The sequence below is a fragment of the Marmota marmota genome, unplaced genomic scaffold (genome assembly GCF_001458135.2).
Source record: "Marmota marmota marmota unplaced genomic scaffold, marMar, whole genome shotgun sequence".
Taxonomy (NCBI): Eukaryota; Metazoa; Chordata; class Mammalia; order Rodentia; family Sciuridae; genus Marmota; species Marmota marmota.
In genome coordinates, this window is record NW_025999897.1 from 4,003,684 (window position 1) to 4,023,784 (window position 20,101).

At 51.3% G+C, this 20,101-nt stretch overlaps 1 protein-coding gene across 4 annotated transcripts in view; it reads left to right on the plus strand.

The window, feature by feature from the left end:
- The window catches only part of Axin2 (axin 2), an 84,804-nt gene that overhangs the window by 55,070 nt on the left and 9,633 nt on the right, over positions 1 to 20,101 (plus strand). Inside the window, exons 1-4 of one of the 4 annotated variants that reach the window (XM_015504842.2) lie at positions 700 to 774; positions 1,945 to 2,877; positions 10,649 to 10,789; positions 18,341 to 18,443. In XM_015504842.2, coding sequence (XP_015360328.1) covers positions 2,063 to 2,877; positions 10,649 to 10,789; positions 18,341 to 18,443 — 1,059 coding nt within the window. In that variant the 5' untranslated portion in view covers positions 700 to 774; positions 1,945 to 2,062. Of the gene's footprint in view, positions 1 to 699; positions 775 to 1,414; positions 2,878 to 10,648; positions 10,790 to 18,340; positions 18,444 to 20,101 lie in introns of those variants that run through there. The other 3 variants (XM_048798174.1, XM_048798175.1, XM_048798176.1) reach the window with 3 other exon arrangements.

Below are 20,101 nucleotides of genomic sequence, written 5' to 3' on the forward strand. Positions count from 1 at the left end.
GGATAAAAACATTCCCTGACTGTTGAATAGGTAACAAATGGGAGGATGGAGACCTTTTGGGAGTCAGTAGTGAGCATGCGCTGGTTCAGAGAGAAGGCTCACGTGGGTGCACTGAGCACTCTGACAGCCAGGCAAGGTTGGGAAGTTGGGGTAAATCTTCAAGGAGTTGAGGCACACTCCCTAACGCAGTGTCAGGGAGCGTCTCCAGCACCCAGGCCTGAGTTAGAAGATTCACAGTCTCATCTTTACACATGCACAAACGCCAATCATCCGCAAACTGTTATTTACCCAAACTCAAGATTAATGCGTGCAAGCGTTCACACTCCTGGAGTGCCTTCCGCGTTCGGGCCGGCGTGCGCCCTACGGCACTTGGCCAGTTGATTACGGGGCAAAAACTCCCTTTCCAAGCTCCTCCGAGCACAAATTCCCAGGGAAACTTGAACAGAGGTGGAAATGTTTGATGATAGAAAAAAAAATCTGCTTGCTTGCAGTTCTTGCGATGGCCAGATTGTTATAAGAAACTGTTGCATTCCAGAGCAGTTGAGGGCAGGCAGGGGGAGGAGACAAGAGCAAAGAGGCCGGAGAACTTGAAAGACCGAATCAGAACTCCGGCAGAGAACGCCCGGGAGGCCGCGGGGGGCTGACTAGGGGCGGTAGAGGGCTGGGGAAGAGTTAACGCGGGAGCGGAGCGTGCGGCGGGGGCGGGACGGNGGGGCCGGGCCTGAGGGGCTCGGAGGAGATGAGAGCCCGGCCTCGGCGGCCTTCGTCTTGCAGGTAACGGGGCCGCCCCACCTCCCCTCCTCCCGGGTGCGCGGCGCCACCCGCAGCCCTGCCACTCCACAGGCGGCGTTGCCCAGCACGGCGTCCTGAGGTCCCAGGCCCGGGCCGCATGTACCCACCCAGGGCCAGGTCCCCGGCCCCTCTCCCGGCAGTCCACCCGGACCGCCCCTACCTTTATTAGTTTGATCCTTCCCGTGCTAGGGAAAGCGACTTGTTTATTGGTTAGATAAGACTTTGGGGTTTTTGGGGGGAAAAAGAGCTTTGAGGTCAGTGGAGTTCGGGATTCTTGGCACAGGCAGTAGTAGCGTGAGACCGCTTCTGATCTGGTTTTGTAGGGTTCGCGACTCAGGGAGGCGGGTTAGAGGTAAGGGAGCGACGGGTTCTGAGGCTTTTCAGCTATTTTGCAAAGTTCCAAGACCAGTCTCATCTGAGTGATTTGCTTTCTGGTTTTGGGAGCGGGTAAGACAGAGGTATAGCCTGAGACAGATTCTCGGGTGTGGGGGGGCAACATTTGCATCTGGGACGGGAGAAGGTGCCTACTGAATCTGGAAGTGTGGGAGCCCCATTCCATCTATGTTGGGCGGGCTTCTTTTGGGCTGGGATCTTCTATATTTTTAAGGAGTGGAAGAGGGAGCGCACTGGGAGGGGGCGGATGGGAGGAATGGGAACCAGATGCCGGGGAAGGGCACGTTTGGAGCTCCAGTTATCTGTGCAGAGTTGAGCCGGGAAATTTTAACCGAAATTGACATCACCTGCACACAGCCCGACGGCTGGGAGTGTGCCTCCTAGGAGTTGATGCTCTCGGAGGGGGGCGGACTGGGCTGCCCCTACGTGCGTGCGCTGGGGCTGAGCCGGTATTTGAAAAGTTGTGTCTTACACCTCCCTTGTTGTCCTCTCCGCCCCCGCCCTTCCATCTCACCTTCTCCGCCCCTTCCCCAGCTCCACCACCCCTGAAGAAGGGTGAGGGAAGCTCAGATTTCGCCTTTGAAAAAGCAGCTTCGGATACTTGAGATGAGCACCTCACGGATAGCGGGGTTGCTTGATTTGAATTTGAGGAGTTGAAAAGCCTGTTTACTTTCTTGCTTTGATGTTGGGTAGATCTGGTTTTGATTAGATCAATACCCTTTTCTCTCTCCCCACCTCCCCCCTTCCTTTTCTTCCCAGAGAGGAGGCTCAGATGAGCCCCTGCTGACTTGAGAGAGAGAAAGAGAGAGACCACGCGGATTGCTGAGAGGAACTGGAAGAAAAAAAAATCCCAACTGAGTAGAAGAGCTTCCTCACTATGAGTAGCGCTGTGTTGGTGACTCGCCTCCCGGATCCCAGCAGCAGCTTCCGCGAGGATGCCCCTCGGCCCCCGGTTCCAGGGGAAGAAGGGGAGACCCCACCCTGCCAGCTGGGGATGGGCAAGGGCCAGGCCCCTAAACTCATGCCTGTCGCCTCAAACACCAGGCGAAATGAAGATGGGTTGGGGGAGCCCGAGGGGCGGGCGTCCCCGGATTCCCCTCTGACTAGATGGACCAAGTCCCTGCACTGCTTGTTGGGCGACCAAGACGGTGCTTACCTCTTTCGGACTTTCCTGGAGAGGGAGAAATGTGTGGATACTTTAGACTTCTGGTTTGCCTGCAATGGATTCAGGCAGATGAACCTTAAGGATACCAAAACTTTGAGAGTAGCCAAAGCAATCTACAAGAGGTACATTGAGAACAACAGCATTGTCTCCAAGCAACTGAAACCTGCCACCAAGACCTACATAAGAGATGGCATCAAGAAGCAACAGATTGACTCCATCATGTTTGACCAGGCACAGACTGAGATCCAATCGGTGATGGAGGAAAATGCCTACCAGATGTTTTTGACTTCTGATATATACCTCGAATATGTGAGGAGTGGGGGAGAGAACACAGCTTACATGAGTAATGCTGGACTCGGGAGCCTAAAGGTCTTGTGTGGCTACCTCCCCACCTTGAATGAAGAAGAGGAATGGACTTGTGCCGACTTCAAGTGCAAACTTTCACCCACTGTGGTTGGCTTGTCCAGCAAAACCCTGAGGGCCACAGCGAGTGTGCGGTCCACAGAGACTGTTGAAAATGGATACAGGTAAGACTTTGGAAGAGGCGGGTGGGGGCGGGGCTTGCAGGCTGATCTGGACTTTACAGATGTTTTGAATTAAGTTGGATGGATGGATGGATGGATGGATGAATGGATGTGCTGCAGAGGCTGACAAAGGTCTGTTGAGATCTGGGACCGCTGGCCAGAACCTTTTGATCTTGGTTTTGTTGTTTAAGGGGGTGGGTGGAGATGATGCAGGCACAGCTAAATACCGAAGTCTTCCAGTGCTCTCTTCAAACAGTAGCAGGCAGTATTCATTAATGTGGGTTACTTATTATCCTGGGCTAGAGCCTCAGAAGGGGTTGAGAGAGAGAGAGAGAAAGAGAGACAGAGAGAGGACAGCAGCTTTTGATGCCTCTGAGTCACCAGACCCACTAAGCACCGGTTTGGGAAGGGGTCATTCCACCACTAATCAGCAGAGGGGAATTAACATGGCTAGGGAGGAAGCTGGGTTGTGGTGGAGGCACAGGAAATAATGTGTGCACCCATCGAGGGGTAAGTGGGATCCTTTGAACTTTTTTATGCTAAGATAAGAGCCAGCATTTGGCTTAACGACCAAACTTGTGGTTCTCTTTGTAGATACTTACCCCAACACAAACCCTTCTAACCCTGGGAAGGTCCCTTAGCTTTGGACTCTGCTGGTTTATGAATTGAAGTTTTTCAATGCCTAGACCCCGAGAGTCAGACCTCAGTTGATTTTGTTGCTAAGTGCTGATGGAGAAGAGACCTTGGTCCAGGAGGACTGGGTCCTAGAATATTTTCTCCTTTTGAAGCTTCAAAGACAAAATCCTTTGCAGAATGGCCAATTCTTAAGATTCTCAATCTTTGCAGGCAACTTAAGATCTCCTTTAAGGTTGAGTTTTTCTGTTTCCTTGCCTTTTCCCACTTCCTAATATCTGACAAGAGAATGCACTTCTTGGTCGAGGTTGTTGCTTATGACATGGAAGGGAAGAGGTGGGGCCGTACTTGATTGCCATCTAAATGGCTTATTTTGCTTTCCCTGTAGATCTTAATGTTATGGACCCTGGTCTGCTAGGTAGCTGCCTGGAGGTTTCCCCCTCTCTGAAGGGTGTGGCCTCCATTGTCCAGTACCGGAGGAGAGGGTAGGCACGTGATAGTATATCTTCAGCCTCTCAGGTTGGGGTCCCTAGGTTTGAGCCTAGCAGGCTATGATTAGATGCAGCCAAGGGCATTGACGGTTAGTGAGAGACAATGGCAGGCTCATTCTCTCTCCACCAGGGGGCGCCCTCACAGCCTTGGCAGCCAGTTTACCAATGCTCAGACATCTGGTCTGTACCTAAATTGAACAGGATTGGCTTTTGCAAGGAAGTACAGGATCACATGAAGGAGTTTTTTTTTTTTTTTTTAATTGTAGATAAACACACAGTATCTTTATTTGTTTTTAATGTGGTGCTGAGGATCAAACCCAGTGCCTGAGCTACAGCCCCAGCCCCACATGAAGGAGTTCTTTCAGCACCTCTAAGCTTAGGGAGTCAGGTTGTTTTGGAAGACTGTTTCTGGCCCCTGAAGTAGGGAAGTCACTGAACGCCTGCCACTGTGCGCTGCTCCATCATGATGACACTGGGGTAAACCTCTTCTGCCGGCCTCCTTGCCCTCCCACTCACTTGTGGTCAGAGCTGAGATGCCTGAAGGCCTGTGACAAGGCTGCTTTCCCAGAGGCCTTCTGACAGTGGAGCTTCTGTGTCTCAACCTGATTGTCACCTTTGCAAATAGCACAGTGTGGTTTTGGATGCCAACAGGAGGAGAGCACTCTTCTCCTTGTGCATGGGCAGGAGAGAGCCTGGTTTGCTTTTCCCCCTCTCTGAGGCTTCTTTGGGGTATTTCCAGCACCAAATTTGAGATTGCTCTTGAGAAGCTGTTGGGGTCCCAAGACAGGGCAGAAGATCCTTTTTTCAGTGCTGCCTTCTTGGTTGTAAACTGGGGACACCCTTGATGGAGAGAGGATGGCTGTTCATTGGCTGAGCGTCCTCATACTAGATTCATGTGTGATCTTCCCACTGTTGGGTTGGAATGAAGCATTTCACCTGGACTATCTGCAGCCTGTCTGTCTTCCCTGAGCATTGTCAGAGAATTTAAGAATACCCACATGATCTAATTTCATTTTAACATGTAAGATATTTGAGTGTGGGTACAGTCCCCCCAAGGGAGATGCTGTCCCCAAGTCCCCCTGCGGCCTGTGTTCACAGCCTTTCTCTGCTTATTCAGAAAGCACGAGGTGCAGGGATGCACTGGAGACTGACCATTCTCATCGAGTCTTTGCTGAAAGTGTATTGGGAGTTATCCTGACCCTTGGTTCCAGCCCTGTTCATCTTTCTGAAACTAATATTGAAGACTTTGAACCTAATGTGCCCATCTGTAAAATGGGTTGGCATGATCCTTCTGTCATAGTCATAGGGCTATTCTCAGGATCAAAATAATAAACACAAAAGCCCTTTGTAAAGGGAAGCATTTTGAAAAGATATAAAGTGTTATAATTGGTATAATTAACCGTAATTGGGGATGTGAAAAGGGCACCGAGTTGGCATATCACTTTTAAAGAGTAGCTCTTAGGTTTTGGCCCATTTTTCCTTGTGAGGTTTTGTAGGTTCCCCTTCCCAGGCCTCAGCGCTTGATGCTTGTTGGACTTGCTCAAGCGCGTCTCTCCAGCCAGTTCCTGTGCTGCAGGCATCCACTGACTCTTGGTGCTAAGCCCACCCCTGCATCCACTTCCTCATCGTGCAAAGTGCCTGGCACACAGGAGGGGCATAGGAAGTTACTTCTGTAAACTAAATGAAACAGAACAGGAGCCCTGCCGAGGGTCTCTGGTCAACTGTCGAGAGTCTTGGCAGCCAGATGCCCAGGGCACTGGCCAGCCTTCCAAGCCCTGTGTTTACCTTGGGCACTCAAAGGAGCCTCATTTTTAATGACTTGTTTGCGTCCTTACTGATTTGGTGTCAGGTTTAATATAAATAGTTGGGACGGAAGAGCAGGAATTATCCTCAGAGGGAAGGGCTCTGGTTTGCTAGTGGTTGAGTGGGATGCTTAGGCTTTTGATGGTCTCTATAAATAACTGAGCACAAAAGTGACCTGTTGGTAGGAGCACGTGTAAAAACCCCAGCACACAAACACACAGTGTCGGGGTGTGGGCTGAGGGGACTGCGGGTGTGGGCTCTCGGCCCAGCATTTATTTTGGGCAGGGGATACAGTGTTGGGTGCACAGAGCATTGCTTCCCTTTCTGCCCGGGCCCCAGGCAGGGCTCATCTGCCTTGGATTGGGCCCTCTGCTCTGGCCTCACTTAAAATCCACTGGGCCCAGCAGATGGCCCTCTGCTGGCTCCAAGTGCTTCCTGTTCTCTGAAGGAACTCGCTGATGAGGCCCATTTTTGTGTGAAGCCATTGGAATCAATCTTGGCTTCAGTTATCAAAGAAAATGATGCCATTGGAAAGATATGCAGGAAGCAGTAGTCAGCAATCAGAGGATGAAGCTTGGTGAAGGCCTTTGGCTAAGATACACTTGTCAAACTTTGCCTGGTTCCAAAAGGCACTGACCCCTCACTGCACACCCCTTGATCTTGCCTTCAAAAATGCTGTTGAAGTGGGTGTTGCCTGTTGGGCAGGGACTTTGTAAGTATATTGTCAGAGACTCTTGGAAGCCTTAGCACCGGCTTGGAAGCAAGTCATCTTTAAGTCGCATTGCTGTAAAGGGCCCTATAAGGAGGCCCTGAGGATGGTTGTGTGGGCTCTCTGTAGGGAGCCTCTGTTCCGGGCTGTGGGGAGGGGCTGCGGCAGAGCATCTCATCATCTTGTGGAGATGAGAGAAGAGTGGGCTAGCCACAAACACTCACATCCGTTGAGCTCCCAGGAGCCTCTGCTCTCTGACAGCTGAAACCCCTCTGCATACTGAAGTGGCAGAGGAAGGCTGTGGATGCACGCCCGGTGCAAAGAGCATACCCATATGTGCCCCAGGCCTCTGCGCTCCATAGGAATGTAAAGTCCTTGCAGCAACTGGAAGCCTAGGAAGAAGGAATCAAAGCATCTGGGTGCAATTACTGTAGCATGGTCGAGTTTTTTTTTTCCCCCCCTTTTTTTAAGTAATCACAAGAAAACAGCTCTAATCTGCTTTCTTAAAATTAAGTGGTGCTTTTGAGAAAGTTCTGGGCACTTCAAAATTGAGTTTCCGTCTCCCCACAACCTTACCTCCTTCCTCTGCTTCATCTTGTTATGACTGCAGGAAAATCCAAGTACTTTATTGCAGTCAACTGAGTTGAGAGCAGTATATTCCAGTTTTAATTACTGGCCACACAGTAGCCCTCTATTTTAGAAGTGGAGGGAGCCGAGTTTATTTTGGGATCCATGTGTGAAAGAATGGGCGGGACTCTGCGCACATGGGGTTTGAGTTAGGTGTCTTTTTTTTGCTGGGGAGGAAGGAATTTCTATTGAGTCATTTTCTCCCCGTGGAGGCAGAAATATAAGTCTTACATCTGAGGCATTGTTGATGTGTTAATGCCACCAAGATAGCAGGACCAAGGGATGGAGAGTGTTTGAGTGCTGTTTATGGCTGCTCTGGTTTCTCTGATCTTCCTCTGTTCCTCTTTTCAAACTTTTTAGCAATCTGTTTGGATCTAGGTCTTTGAAGAAGGCTTAACCAAGTTTTGAGCTGCCACGTGCCACCAACTACTTTTGGTGTTGGAGACACGTGGCAAACAGGGCCCAACCCCTCGTGAAGTGCTCAGTCTGGTACATGAGACGGACATTGGACAGGAAAGGGGCCAGCGCTCTGTTGAGCTAAGTCATGGTAAATACTGTGGGAGAAGTCAGTAGCACTTTTGAGGACAGTTGTTTTTGCTGGTGGTTGGCTCTTTTGGAGTGTGACTGTGACACCTCCAATCACAGCGCTCTTGCCTGGCCCGTCAGCGTGGGAGAGCATAGCATAGGTGGCCACATTTGACCTGCTCACTTCTCAGGTGGATGCCCCCCAACGTGGGAGGCCGTTCCTTGGTCCAGCTGGCCAGTCCCAGTCTCTGACTTCTGGTCTCTGTCAAGAGTGTGCAGAACCTACCTACAAAGAGGTAATCTTGTTTACCTGCTGTGAGGCGGGGCCCCCACCTGCGAGCCCTAGAGAGCTGGAACTGGGGCAGTTTAGACTTGGGTGGTTCTTTGGCCTACCCTCATCCACTCCCGCTCACAGCTCTCTGACCAGGTAGAAGTCCTTTCTTCTCTCTGACTTGTGAAGCCCATTTCCTCTGGTTCTGCCTCAGGGTGAGGGTGAGCTGGGAGCATCCTCCTCTTGAGTTCCTCCTGGGCTGGGATGGTGCTTTTCCCACGTCCCCCCGCGGCCTGTGTTCACAGCCTTTCTCTGCTTGTTCAGAAAGCATGGGGTGCAGGGGTTCACGGGAGACTGACCATTCTCGTTGAGTCTTTGCTGAAAGTCCCAGGAGCGGGCAAGACTTTTAGCCTCTACAGTTAGGTGGACAGGGCCAGTGTCCTTGGGGCAGTTCAGTCACAAAAGTATGCAGCATGTTTGCACCTTCTGGTTAATTCCATGCCTATGTCGCATCTCTAAGGTCTGGCTTTCTGCTCCAGCCTAGTGCCTTAGAACAAGGTCAGGTCCCAGCTGACATTCAGCCGCTCCAACCAAGTCTCCAGTGGGGTGGCCTTGATAAGGTACTTGGCCCATTTAAGGCTTGGGGACCTCCTTGGGTGGTTTTGAGGATTTGAAAACAGCAGCTGTTAACCTGCTGTGTGCCAGCCCTGTTCTTGGTACTGGGGAGTAGTGACGAAGACCCTGTCCCCTCAGGAGCATGCCTAGTGGTTGGTTGGTCAGTGGTGTTCCTGGTCGTTAACGTTTCTGAACTGAGGGTGGCAGGTGAGCCTGGAGCTTCACTCCAGTGTTTCTGTGGGGGTAGCTCTTGGCACACACAGCTGGCAGGCTCTCCTGCTTTCTTTTCCATCCCACTGCCCACTGTTGCCCTTCCACCAGATGTGGCAACAGCTTCCCACGAGGCTCCCGGCTTGCACTTGCCCCTCCTTCTAGTCCCACCTGGTGGCAAACCCTGGGCCCCACATCCTGCTCGCCCTCCTCCCTACCCCGGGCCTGCTGCCCCCTGCCTTAGGGCCCCTCCCCGTCGTCCCAGTCAGACAGACTCTGGCCCTGCACCTAGGGCCTCCTTCCTGGCCCTGCACCCTGCGCTCTCTGGTCGGGGAAAGCTTTCCTGCCTTCAGTCCTGGTGTCTTTTCCTTGGATTCCTGCTCATTCATCATGATGTACCTCGTTTCCACCCATCCCAGGGAGCTGGCCCCGACCATCCCTGCTAGAAACTTCCTGCCTGCCATTTGGGCCACCTGATATCATGTATCAGGTTGCTCATGTCCTGCCTTGTATTCTAGAACTTTCCAAAAGGTTGAGACTGTGTTTGTATTAAGAGGCAGAAAGAAAGGTTCATTGAGAGCTGGATGAACCAGCGCCATGCCCGCCAGCTCCGGCTCTGACCAGGGCACCACCGAGGGCCTCAGCTATAAAATGGGCACAGCACAGCTCTCCGTCCCCAGGGCAATGTGTGTCATCTTTGCGCCCCTGATAACACTAGGCCTGCCTCCCTCCTGATACCCCCCCCACGTGATGGTGAGGTGCCCACCAGGCCAGGAGACCAGAACCTGGGGACTGCGAATACCCAGAGCCCAGCAGGGGGCTGGACACATGTGAGTAGGAGCTTAGTGAGCACCTGTTGGTGGCTTACTTTGACCTGTCATGGACCCCTCCTCTTGCTAGCCCCAAGGCTGTCTTTGTGGACTGTCTTCTTCGGCCTGATAGAATGTGTTCTAAAGGGAGGAGCCTTCCTTTCTCCTCCAGTTGAGTTCTTTGCTGCCGCCTTGCCCTTGCGGGGCATGGTAGGGTCTTGGTACACTAGGCTTGAAGGGACTTTAGGAAGGGTCCCTTCCTGCAGCCTGTTGACCTATCTCCCTTCCCCCACTGAACTCCCTGGCTGGTGACACAAGAGGAATGCAGCCCAGCAGGAGAGGGGCACACTGGTTGTTCTGGGAGGAGATCAAGAGAGAGAGCAATGGGGACCCAGAGGCCACTGAGACAAAAGGGCTGGAGACCCCTGGAGGAGGGGCCTGGGCCTCCTTTTAAAACAGCTGTGCTGCTCATTTCAGTCCTGCTGGCCTCAGCCAGCCCTGGGGGAAGGAAGGCCTGGATGGGGGAAGGGGCAGGACAGAGGCCCAGCACAGGGGCCAAGGGAGCCCTAACATTGTCCTAAAGTCTTCTGCCCCATCCGTCTGGCCTGCTGTGGAACCAGGATCAAAGCCAGAGGGCCAATCAGGCCCCCAGTTGTTCACATCACTAGGGCTAACAGACCGGGCGGGGAGGGAAGATGTTTGGGGCCTGCCATTGCAGTGTTTTGGCCAGGCTTGTATGGAGAGGGGGGAGAAAGACACCTGTATCCACTGACTTGTTCCCCTCTGTTATCACAGTCTCCTAGAGCAGAGCAGAGTCTACGCCTTCTTTGCAGGTGTGTATTTAGGACTCTGTAGGACCCCCCCTGGACTTCCTTCTGTGCTCTGGCAGACACCTACTGATGGGGGGGAACCCAACCTGCCTCTCCCCAGGGTGACTCACTGGCGGATGGGCCTCCCTTTTGTGGCCCACCTGGACCTGGGCAGCAGGAGGCATGGAACAGGTGTGGGATTGTGTCCTTACCTGATGACCTGGGTTTCCACTGATCATCAGTGGCCACACTCTGACTGTGCTTTTCCACAGGTCCCTCAAGAGGAGCGACCCTGTCAATCCATATCACATGGGTTCCGGCTGTGTCTTTGCACCAGCCACCAGCGCTAATGACAGCGAGATTTCCAGTGATGCGCTGACAGATGATTCCATGTCCTTGACAGACAGCAGTGTGTGAGTATCTGGCCGCTCCCCCTGTTTCCTCTCCTCCTCCCCTGGCTTGGCATTCCCATCTGTGTGAGTGTGGACCTTGGTTCCATGCAGGGGAGTGTGACAATGGCGTGGCTCTGGTTGAGGGGAGTGACATGGTTGTTGGGTGGCATTAAGCTGTGAGCTTTCAAAGGGCAGTTGAGGTGGCACCTTAGCAGAAGAAAACCGAAGTCCAGCAGAAGGTCAAGTGAGCATTCCTGGAGTTTTAAAACCTGCCTTCTGGTTCTCCCTGTGGGAGCAGTTGGCCTTGACTGGGCTTGAAATGCAGGTTCAAAACATCAGGTGGGACACAGGAGGAGCTGCAAGGGTTCATTGTATTTTTGAGGAAGAGGCATCGAAGCAGGGTGGTTCAGAAAGCCAGGTATCTCCTGAAGGGACACCCTGTGTACAGTGCCCACACGGAGATGTTCCAGTGGACGTTGTTCAGTCCAGTAAATGTTGGTGGAGGCTGGACTGTAGAATCTGGAGATTCTGAGTAGAGGCTTCCTCAAAGTGGGACCTGAGTTTGGGTCATTTGCAGGTGGGTGATTTGATTTTTTTTTTTTTGAAGTAATCCAAGTCACTGAGGTGGTCTGATGGGATCAGGAGATCATCTGGTGAGGTCCTGCTTTGAGTTTGAGGCCATTTGAAGTTAAGCTGTAGTTCTCTTGATGGAGAGCAGTTCTCCATGGGTCTTGTAGGGGTGTGTGGGGGCGGGGGGCTCCATTTCCTGCCATCCTTTGAGGTTTTGATTCAGGAGACTCAGGTGGACCCTGGGCATGTGTGCAGTTCCCCAAAGGTTCTTTATCCAACATTGAGTTGAGAATCACCATTCCAAAAATGGTCTCTGAGGCTTTTCAACAAATGTTCTGGAGCCAGAACTTTGCCTGCTAAGGAAACAGTTTTGAAGGGCGAACCGAACCCACTGAGTGGTGTTGGGCCTGCCTGCTTATTTATCTGTTCTTCTTGGCTTCCTAAACTGGAGGTCTGTTCTTCCCTTTGGTTAGAGACTATCTGGTTTCTCTTGGCCACTGCTGCGTGGCCTGTGGCATAGGGAACGTCGAGGAGGCTAGCTTGGGACTCTGCTGTTGGTTTTCCTGGTGGCTTTTATTATGTCACCTCAAATTCCCTTGTTAGTAAAAGACGAGAGATCCCTAAGCGAAAAATTCCATTTTAATAAAAGAACAGCATTTTGGCACTAGTGAACACAGAGCAAGCAGTGGTTCATCCGCTGTGGAGGAATGAAAGGTTTCGGGTTCCCATAGTCACCGAGCGCTTTGAGTATCCATACTTGAGAAAGATTATTCTTTGATGGACGTATTTCTCACAACGCAATTTGATCTATCTTTACTGAGTAGTATTAGACAAGGCGTAGTTTATTTCTTGATAATCCAAAAAATTAATATCAAGATCTGTGTTCATACTGTGTTGTACCCTCACCTCATAGGCTGTGGGGTTCTATGGGGCCACCTGCGCCTACATGTATTGATCCCCCCTTTAGGTCATTTTTCTCTTTGTCGTTCTACCTACTGTCCTTGTGCTTGTCGTTCTACCTACTGTCCTTGTCCAAGTATTACTCTTACGCATTTATTAATTTGTGGATTGTGTGGGAGTCTGAGTGCTACGTGTAAAATAAGAGTAAATTGGAACTGAATGAAGGCTTTGAGGGAGCCTTCTAAATCCAATGCAGTTTACTTAAGACTGTGAGGCTTCTGTTTAGATTTCTTAGAGACTATTTTTGGCTTGCTTCCTGGTCCTGGCTGCATTTCAGTGCCCATCACTGAGGTGTTATTTTGGGTTCATGATGAGATAACTCGGGTGTGGTCCTCATACTTGCTTCTGTTTGATCCTCACAAGACCCAGTCAGAAAGGTAGGCAGGTCCTGGTGACTTGACGACAAGGTAGGAAATCCTGCTGCATCCTTGACCACTCTGCAAAAGCAGAACAGCCATCCCTGCCTGATGTGGTCCCCGCCCTTTGCCCCCTGTGTCTTCTCTGAGCATGAACATTTCTTTTTTCCCAGTGTGAACATTTCTGCCATGAACTGTGTTGATGTGACTAGTTGTTCATGAGATCTTTAAGTCACTTTGGGTTTCTTTTCACTAGTGATCAGAATGCTTTTTTAAAAAGAGGTTTGGGTGGAGTAGGAGGAAGCTCTCCCTACAGCCTTCCAGGTTATCATTTAGAAGTGACACAAAATCTCTCGCCCCTTTCTGCATTAGCTGAAGCACTTTGTGGACTTCAAGTGTGGGGAATCCACTTTCAGGACTCAGAAAGATTTGCAGGCCACTGATCCTGGGTAGCAGGAGATAGTGTGGAGGCCAGTAAAGAACACGAGCACAGAGACAAATGGGAAAATCCATCACCTAGCAGCTTTCTGTCATGCACAGCACATACCTTGGGGCTCCTAGTGGCAGAACCTCTGGGTGTTACAACAGGGTGTCACAAAGTGTAGCTGTCTTGATCCACAGTGAGTAAACCAGGCAGCCTAGAGAGAGTAGCTGTGAGGCCCAGAGACCTGAGGGTTCATGGTGTTGGCTCTGATCTTTTTGGCAGCTGTGGGTGGTTCAGAGCCTTCTCCCAACCAAGTGAGAGGACTGTTAGACTCACTGTCATTCCAAGTGTGTAGACCAACTGTAAGTGCAGCTGCGGAGTGGGATATCGCCCATACCTGGGGTTATTTGTCTCATGCTGCCTATGATGGGGGACAGAGGGTCTCCAGAACCAAGAGTCCACTGGATGGGGCTTACTAATACTTTAGAGGTTCCTGAGGTCTCAAGCTGCCATTGACTGCCAGGGATGGGTCGCTTGGGGTCACCCCACTCTTTGCTGAACAGACTTGGCGTGGACTTAAAGCTTGGTGCGATGTGAGGCACTTTCTGGCCTGCTGGCCCTGGGTGTGTGTGATCTGCCCTGTCTCGGGCAGTCACCGGGATTCCCAGGACTGGGATTAGACCCCCTCTTCAGAGCTCTGCCAATTGTGGGCCTCGTGCAGATGAGAGTGCCAAGCGAGAAATAAAGTGTGTGGGGATGAAAAGCTGCACTGAATCGCTTTCAGCCCATTGTTCATCTGGGGAGCTTAGAGGGGATAAGAGGGTAGCAGGCCCCTTTGAAATTTCCTGAGCAAGTGAATAGGAGCGCCCCATAAAGCATGAAAAGAGCCCCGGCTGTTTCTCCTCTCACAATGGCCAGCGTGGGCAGCCAGGGGCTGAGGGGCTTGGTGAGGGGGGTCAGCTGCCCTGCTGGGAGTTGGGAGGGGACAGGGCTGGGGAGGGGGACCGAGGGGGTCACAGGCAGCCTTCAATAGACTCCAGAAGGTTGGAGTTCATTAGACACAAGCCCAGGGAAGCAATCGTCTCATTTGCGACAGAACCAATTAAGTCCCAGGGGCCTTTGCAGGCAGCCTGGGTAGAAGGTGGGGCAGGGCTGGCCTGGGCTTGGTTACTGGTGGAGCCGCACGCCAGGCCTGGATGTGCAGAGCAGGCAGGGGCTTTTAAAGAAATCATTGCCTTCTTCCAGAGCCTGCTGCTGACTTCTGTTTTCCCTGCTAAGTAAAAAGCCCTGTTAAAGATGGCTGGGGACCTGAGTCTCCATTATAGGCCTCTGAGAAGGCTGTTTTATCAGCCTGTCCCTCAGAACCTGTATTCTTGGAAGAAATGATTGTCTAATGTTTTTTTGTTTTTTTAAATATTTTTGGAAGTTAACTGCCAGACTTCCAGCAAAATCCTAAACCCTAATCCGTGAGGCCTTGGGGACAGAAGGAGTGTGGGGCCGCTCCCAGTCATCAGGCGTAGGAAGATGGAGCACGGGGGGCCAAGGACATCAGAAGCAGTGGCGCAGTGCCACCCAAGTAGAGGCTGGCGTGCAGAGGTGGCAGGGACTAGGAAGCCGAGCCCACGGCGTGGAGGGCTGGCTCCTCTTTCTGTGTGGAGCTGCTCCTGTCACTAAGGTCAGCCACATTTGTAGATTGCTTCTGCTCAGAGTGTCCCCAAATCAGCACAAGATGATTTCCTCCCATTCCACACAGGGTGACGTGATTTGTTGTATTTATTTATTTATTTATCTTTATTCCCTTATATCTTATTTATGGGGGTTTGTTCTGGACACTGGGGAATGCATCCAAGCGGACTTCAAATATTACCTTATCTTACAAACCAGGCTTTTGATGTTGGCTGTGATCGGAGGCTGCCTCAGAGTGGCTGCCAAATGCAGATGCGCATGGACGCGCGTGTGCAGGAGCCTGCTATTTCAAAGCCACCGGAAAAACGACATTCAGGTTAGGTCGGGCAGAGCGGAGTCAAAAGGCTCAGCTAATTGGCTTGGCTTAAATGGCAGCTAAGTGGAGTCCACACTTCAAAATCTGTGCTCCCCAGAAACAGCTGGGCCTGGCAGCGGGCTCGTTAGCTAAAATGTTTATAATTAAAGGAGACTGTAGAGGGACCAGAGCGCTGGCACTCTTCAGCCCACAGTTTTGAGCAGCCAGGAAACTGGTCATACACTTCTAGAGCTTGAATAAAAGGAGAGAGAGGCCCCCTCTTGGAATGAGGGACTGTTTGGGAAGAAGATTTTTGGCTGGGGGAGTTAAAGCCACATTTCCTTGAAGGTGCCTGTAAATTCCTTTGCACCTTTCCAAGCTCAAATCTCCTCTGTCTACTCTGTTCACAAGTTGCCTTTCGCACATTTGGATCCTTCACCTGCCCTGGGTGTTTGGGGAGTGGGGTGGGGTGCATTTGAAATCATTTGGTCTTCTTGCCTTCAGTCTGGCTGTCACCTGCTTCTCCTGCCACCTTTCTTCTCTCTCTCTCTCTCTCTCTCCCCTACCTTGCATGGAGAAAGCAGAAGAGGTATAAAGCTTTACCACGGGTTTCCATCCAAAAGGAAAGCGGAGAAAAGACTATTCATGGACCTGAAAGGAGTTTCAGAGGGGACAGATGGAGGACCATCCTAGGACTGTTGAAGCCTATGTCACTTGTGCAGTGGTAGGGTCTGTGGGCTGCTTGATTCTTGCCCCCAAGATTGTCATGAAGAGGACTGGAACAGAGCCATCCACTCTTAGGTCTCTGAAGGTGGGGAGCTGGTCAGGAGAGGGCCATGAACACCACCTGCAGCCCTAGACAGTGCAAGTGGATTAGACCAGCATGTGCCTCCCAGAGGCCACTTATTTACCAAGCTGCCCGCTCAGGGGCTGGAGATGCTGGAGTCAGGTTCAGACCGTCTCCCTCTCCCCGGTGCTCTGTTCATCATGCGGTGAAAGGAAGGATTAATTGGTGGGATCACCTCCACCACCCACATTCCCAGACCAGGGAGTATTAAGTTGTAGAGAGGACCTTTTAGAACCTTCCTCAAATTTTCTCTTTTCTTTCAGGATGTCCAGTGACTCCTTGGGGTTAGGAAATGGCACCACTACATTCAGACCCTCTGGAGGTTCTGCTCTTCTGGTGGGCTGGGAGTGGCATCTGGAGTGATGATGGCCTTAAGGGAGGGCTGCTGAGTTATGGACACCTGTTTTGGAGTTCAGCAATGGCTTTAATTTGGTCCTGGGTCTAACAGCTACTGACTATGACTTCAGGCAAATTATTATTCCTGGTCACCTGTAGAATGTGTGTTCATTAAGGTTCTTTTTTTTTTTTTTCCTTTTGGTACTGAGGATTGAACTCGGGGGCACTCAACCACTGAGCCACATCCCCAGCCCTATTTTCTGTTTTATTCAGAGACAGGGTCTCGCCGAGTTGCTTCGCTTTTGCTGAAGCTGGCTTTGAGCTCATGAGCCTCCTGCCTCAGTCTTCCGAGCCCTGGGATTACAGGAGTGTGCCACCGCGCCGGGCTTTATTAAGGTTCTTGTGAGAAGGAAGTCCGATGATTTGTCAGATGTTTCAGCCAGCATCTGACCCCCAGTAGGAACTCAGTTTGTGGGAGCTGATGGCCTTAGGTTGCAGTCAGTTGCCTGGGGAGGGAGTTGGTTCCTAGTCAAGCTAGGTGTGCTCACGGGGTCCAGTCTTCTCCTGTGACTGGCAGACAATAAGTTAGTTTCAGGTGACTCAGAAAGGTGCTGGACTTAGAGCCCTATGTCCTACTCTGCCCTCCAAGGGCCTGGTCAAGTGCAGGCCTCAGTGAGTAGCTAGCTGACTGGGAGACCTGCTTCTCATGGGCGCTGGTCAGCCAGCTTGCCCCTGCCACAGCGCTCACTCTCTGCTTGCTGCCCTTTCCCCTTTCTCGGGGGGTATGACTCACACTTGGAAGTTCTTGCCACCCCCCACCCCCCAGTGATCCCCTTGGTGCACCCTCCAGCCCTGGTGTGGCTCGCCTAGATTGGCCTGTTGCTCTAGCGCACTCTCCATCGTTCCCTCAGTGGCCCTGTTTTGTGGCCTAGGTCAGCCAACTTGGGGAAAAGCATCACTTAGGATGCTGGGGCATCACAGATAAGGAGCCACAGGTCACCCAGTTCCTCCTGGTGCTCCCTTGGTGTCCTCAGGCCTTGTTCGTGGTCAGCACTGCTGATGCACCAAAGATGTCTTCCTTCCTTTCACCGCATGATGAACAGAGCACCAGGGAGAGGGAGATGGTCTGAACCTGACTCCAGCATCTCCAGCCCCTGAGCGGGCAGCTTGGTAAATAAGTGGCCTCTGGGAGGCACATAAATGGCGGGGGCGGGGGGTGGCACACAGAGTCACTCCTTAACCATTCTACTACTTTCAAGAATGAAATGAAATGCTTTTCTAAAAAGAATTATAGCAACTCTGGGTCATTGTTTAGTGTCTGCTAGCTTGAGTGGAGGCTTTCTTTTTAAAAATTCTTACATTTGCTAATGTTTTGTTCTTGTTTTTAAATAGATTGATGGACTTACGGGCCCATAATTCCTTCAGGTTGCCCTAAGGTCTCCTTTCAAGAAGGACTTCCTTTCCCAAATTATGCCCCGATTTGTTTATGGAGCGGGCGTTGGAGCCAAGGGAAATCATAGGGTGATTTATCAAAAGAAGGACTTTGGGAATGATTGAGAAGTTGACTGCTGGAGATTATGCACACCTTCAGTAATGCCTGGGTTATCCTCTGTGGGTTTGGTTCCCATCCCTCCAACCTTTTGCTCTAGCACCATCTGTAATGCTCTGTTTTCCTAAATTGGAATAATAACAGGCTATTGGGAGAACCAAAGGGGCCTGAGAATCTTCTGTTTGGGGCACCTGAAAATAGGAAAGCCTTTGCTCTGTATTGGGTTGGCTGGAGGACACACCAGTTCTGAGACAGCCGCCTGAGAAATGAACTTCCTAAGCTCCTTTCAAGTTGATGCTTCTGCATCTGCAAGGGGGCCAGATTCCCAGTGATGATTGATGGGCAGGATTTAGAGTTGGTTTGGCAGCTTGATCTTGGGTGGCTCTTTCCCCATGGGGACACTGATCAGGTCTGGCAGTGTGTGGCGCTCTTCTGTGGAAGTGTGTGGCCCTGTGCTCTGGTGGGGTCTCTGGACAGCATGTGTAAGTCAGCGCATGTGCTGCAGTAATCCCTGTGAGCCAATGGATCATGTCCTTTTCTTTTCCGTAGAGATGGAATCCCTCCTTACCGTATGGGGAGTAAGAAACAGCTCCAGAGAGAAATGCATCGCAGTGTGAAGGCCAATGGCCAGGTGTCCCTACCTCATTTCCCGGTGAGTGCAGATTTCAGGGGGGGAGGTGGGGAGGTGCAGTTTTCTCCAGAGCCGAGCCCTGAAGAAAAGGATGGGAAGTGGGGTGGGGAGGTACAGGAGAGGAAGAGCTGTACTTAAGGTCCCTTAGGGGAAAGAGAGAGAGGAAGAGCAGCATGAGAGGCAGAACATGGTTCTGTGGGGTGTGGTGACAGTGATGTAGTGATGAGGTTCAAGTTGACTTATGTTTTGAATCTTTTTTTACATTTTCTGAATTGCAAAAGGGAAAGTTCCCTATGAGAAAGAAACCAGATTAGCTCCTTTCCAGAAACTACGCAATGCCAGGAGATGACTGCACGATGAAGTCATTTGCATTCCCACACAAATGGAAGCCTGCTGAGGGCAGGGAGTTTTGTGCACTCTGTATTCAGACTAACAAGGTTTCCTGAAACATAGCAGGTGCTCAGTGAATACTTGATTGAGTGCACGAATGGGGAGTTTAGAGGAATCTGCTCCTTTGGAAGGAAAGCCCTGTCCCTGGGACTTCTTATTGCATTGATGCATGGCTCAGTCATTTCAGTGATCCATTTATCTATTTGGCCATTTCCCTTACTAACTTCTGAAGCCCTGGAAGTCAGCTGTTCTCTCGTACCTGTTTCAAACCTCAGAAGCTGGGTTAGTACCTGCTGATGAGTCTCTGCCAGACAAATGTGAAGGAATGAAGTGTTTGGAGGTGAGGGTCCCATGAGCAACTTCTTCCTATGATTAAGGTAGTGGGTAAAGGATTTCTCTGGAACCTTCCTTTTATTTACATGTCCCTGAAAGCAGTTGGTACATGGCCCCCTGAACTCCAGAGCTACCCCTTAAGTATCCCATTTCAGGGATATGCCTCTCAGAATGTCCTGAGATCCAGGATGCAAGGACACCCTTCCTCAGGGAAGGGAAGAGAGCACCCAACCTATAGCAGGTATCTGCCAGCTTCAGAGTCCAGTTGGTCTGTCTGGCTATGTGGTATTTAGAAAATTAGCACATCCAGTGCTAATCCTAAGTTGCATCAGTGCAGACCACAGCTCTCCTCTGAACACTTGTCACAGACAAGGGCGGACTTACTTTGTCTTAAAATCAGAACACTTAATTAATTGGGGTGGGAGGGCGGGTGTGCTCCAGAATTCCCTTTTTGCCCATGCAGTAATGTGGATGACAGATATTTCTGACTGGGGTGGTGGTGGCATGTATGTTAACAGTGGAAAGTTCTCTTGCCCAGGCTTGTAAATTAGATGATTTTGTCCTGGGGTGTGCAAATCGACTTCTTCCACCAGGCCTGACTCTGATGGGGGCTGGGCTGCGTGGAGCCCGCCTTGGTGAGAATGGCCATCTACCCGGGGGCCTTTCAGTTTCTGAAGCTAAGTGGTTGCCGTGGCAAGGCCCGTTTCTTCCAACGGGGAGATGCTGGCCTTTTTTTGCAAGTTGGCCTTCTGCTCCCACACCCCAAAGAAGCCGGCAGAGCAAGAGGGAGATGAGGAAGAAGGGGTTAGAACAAGTGGAGAGGTGGGGGGTGTGGTGGGGGGAGCAAGATGACAGAAAAAGGACAGAAAGCTGGGCGGTGGGGGTCCTCTCTGTTTGCTGCTTTTGGCAGGCGTTCTCGGTGCCTTTTTATATTCTGCACTTGATTTGGAGATGTT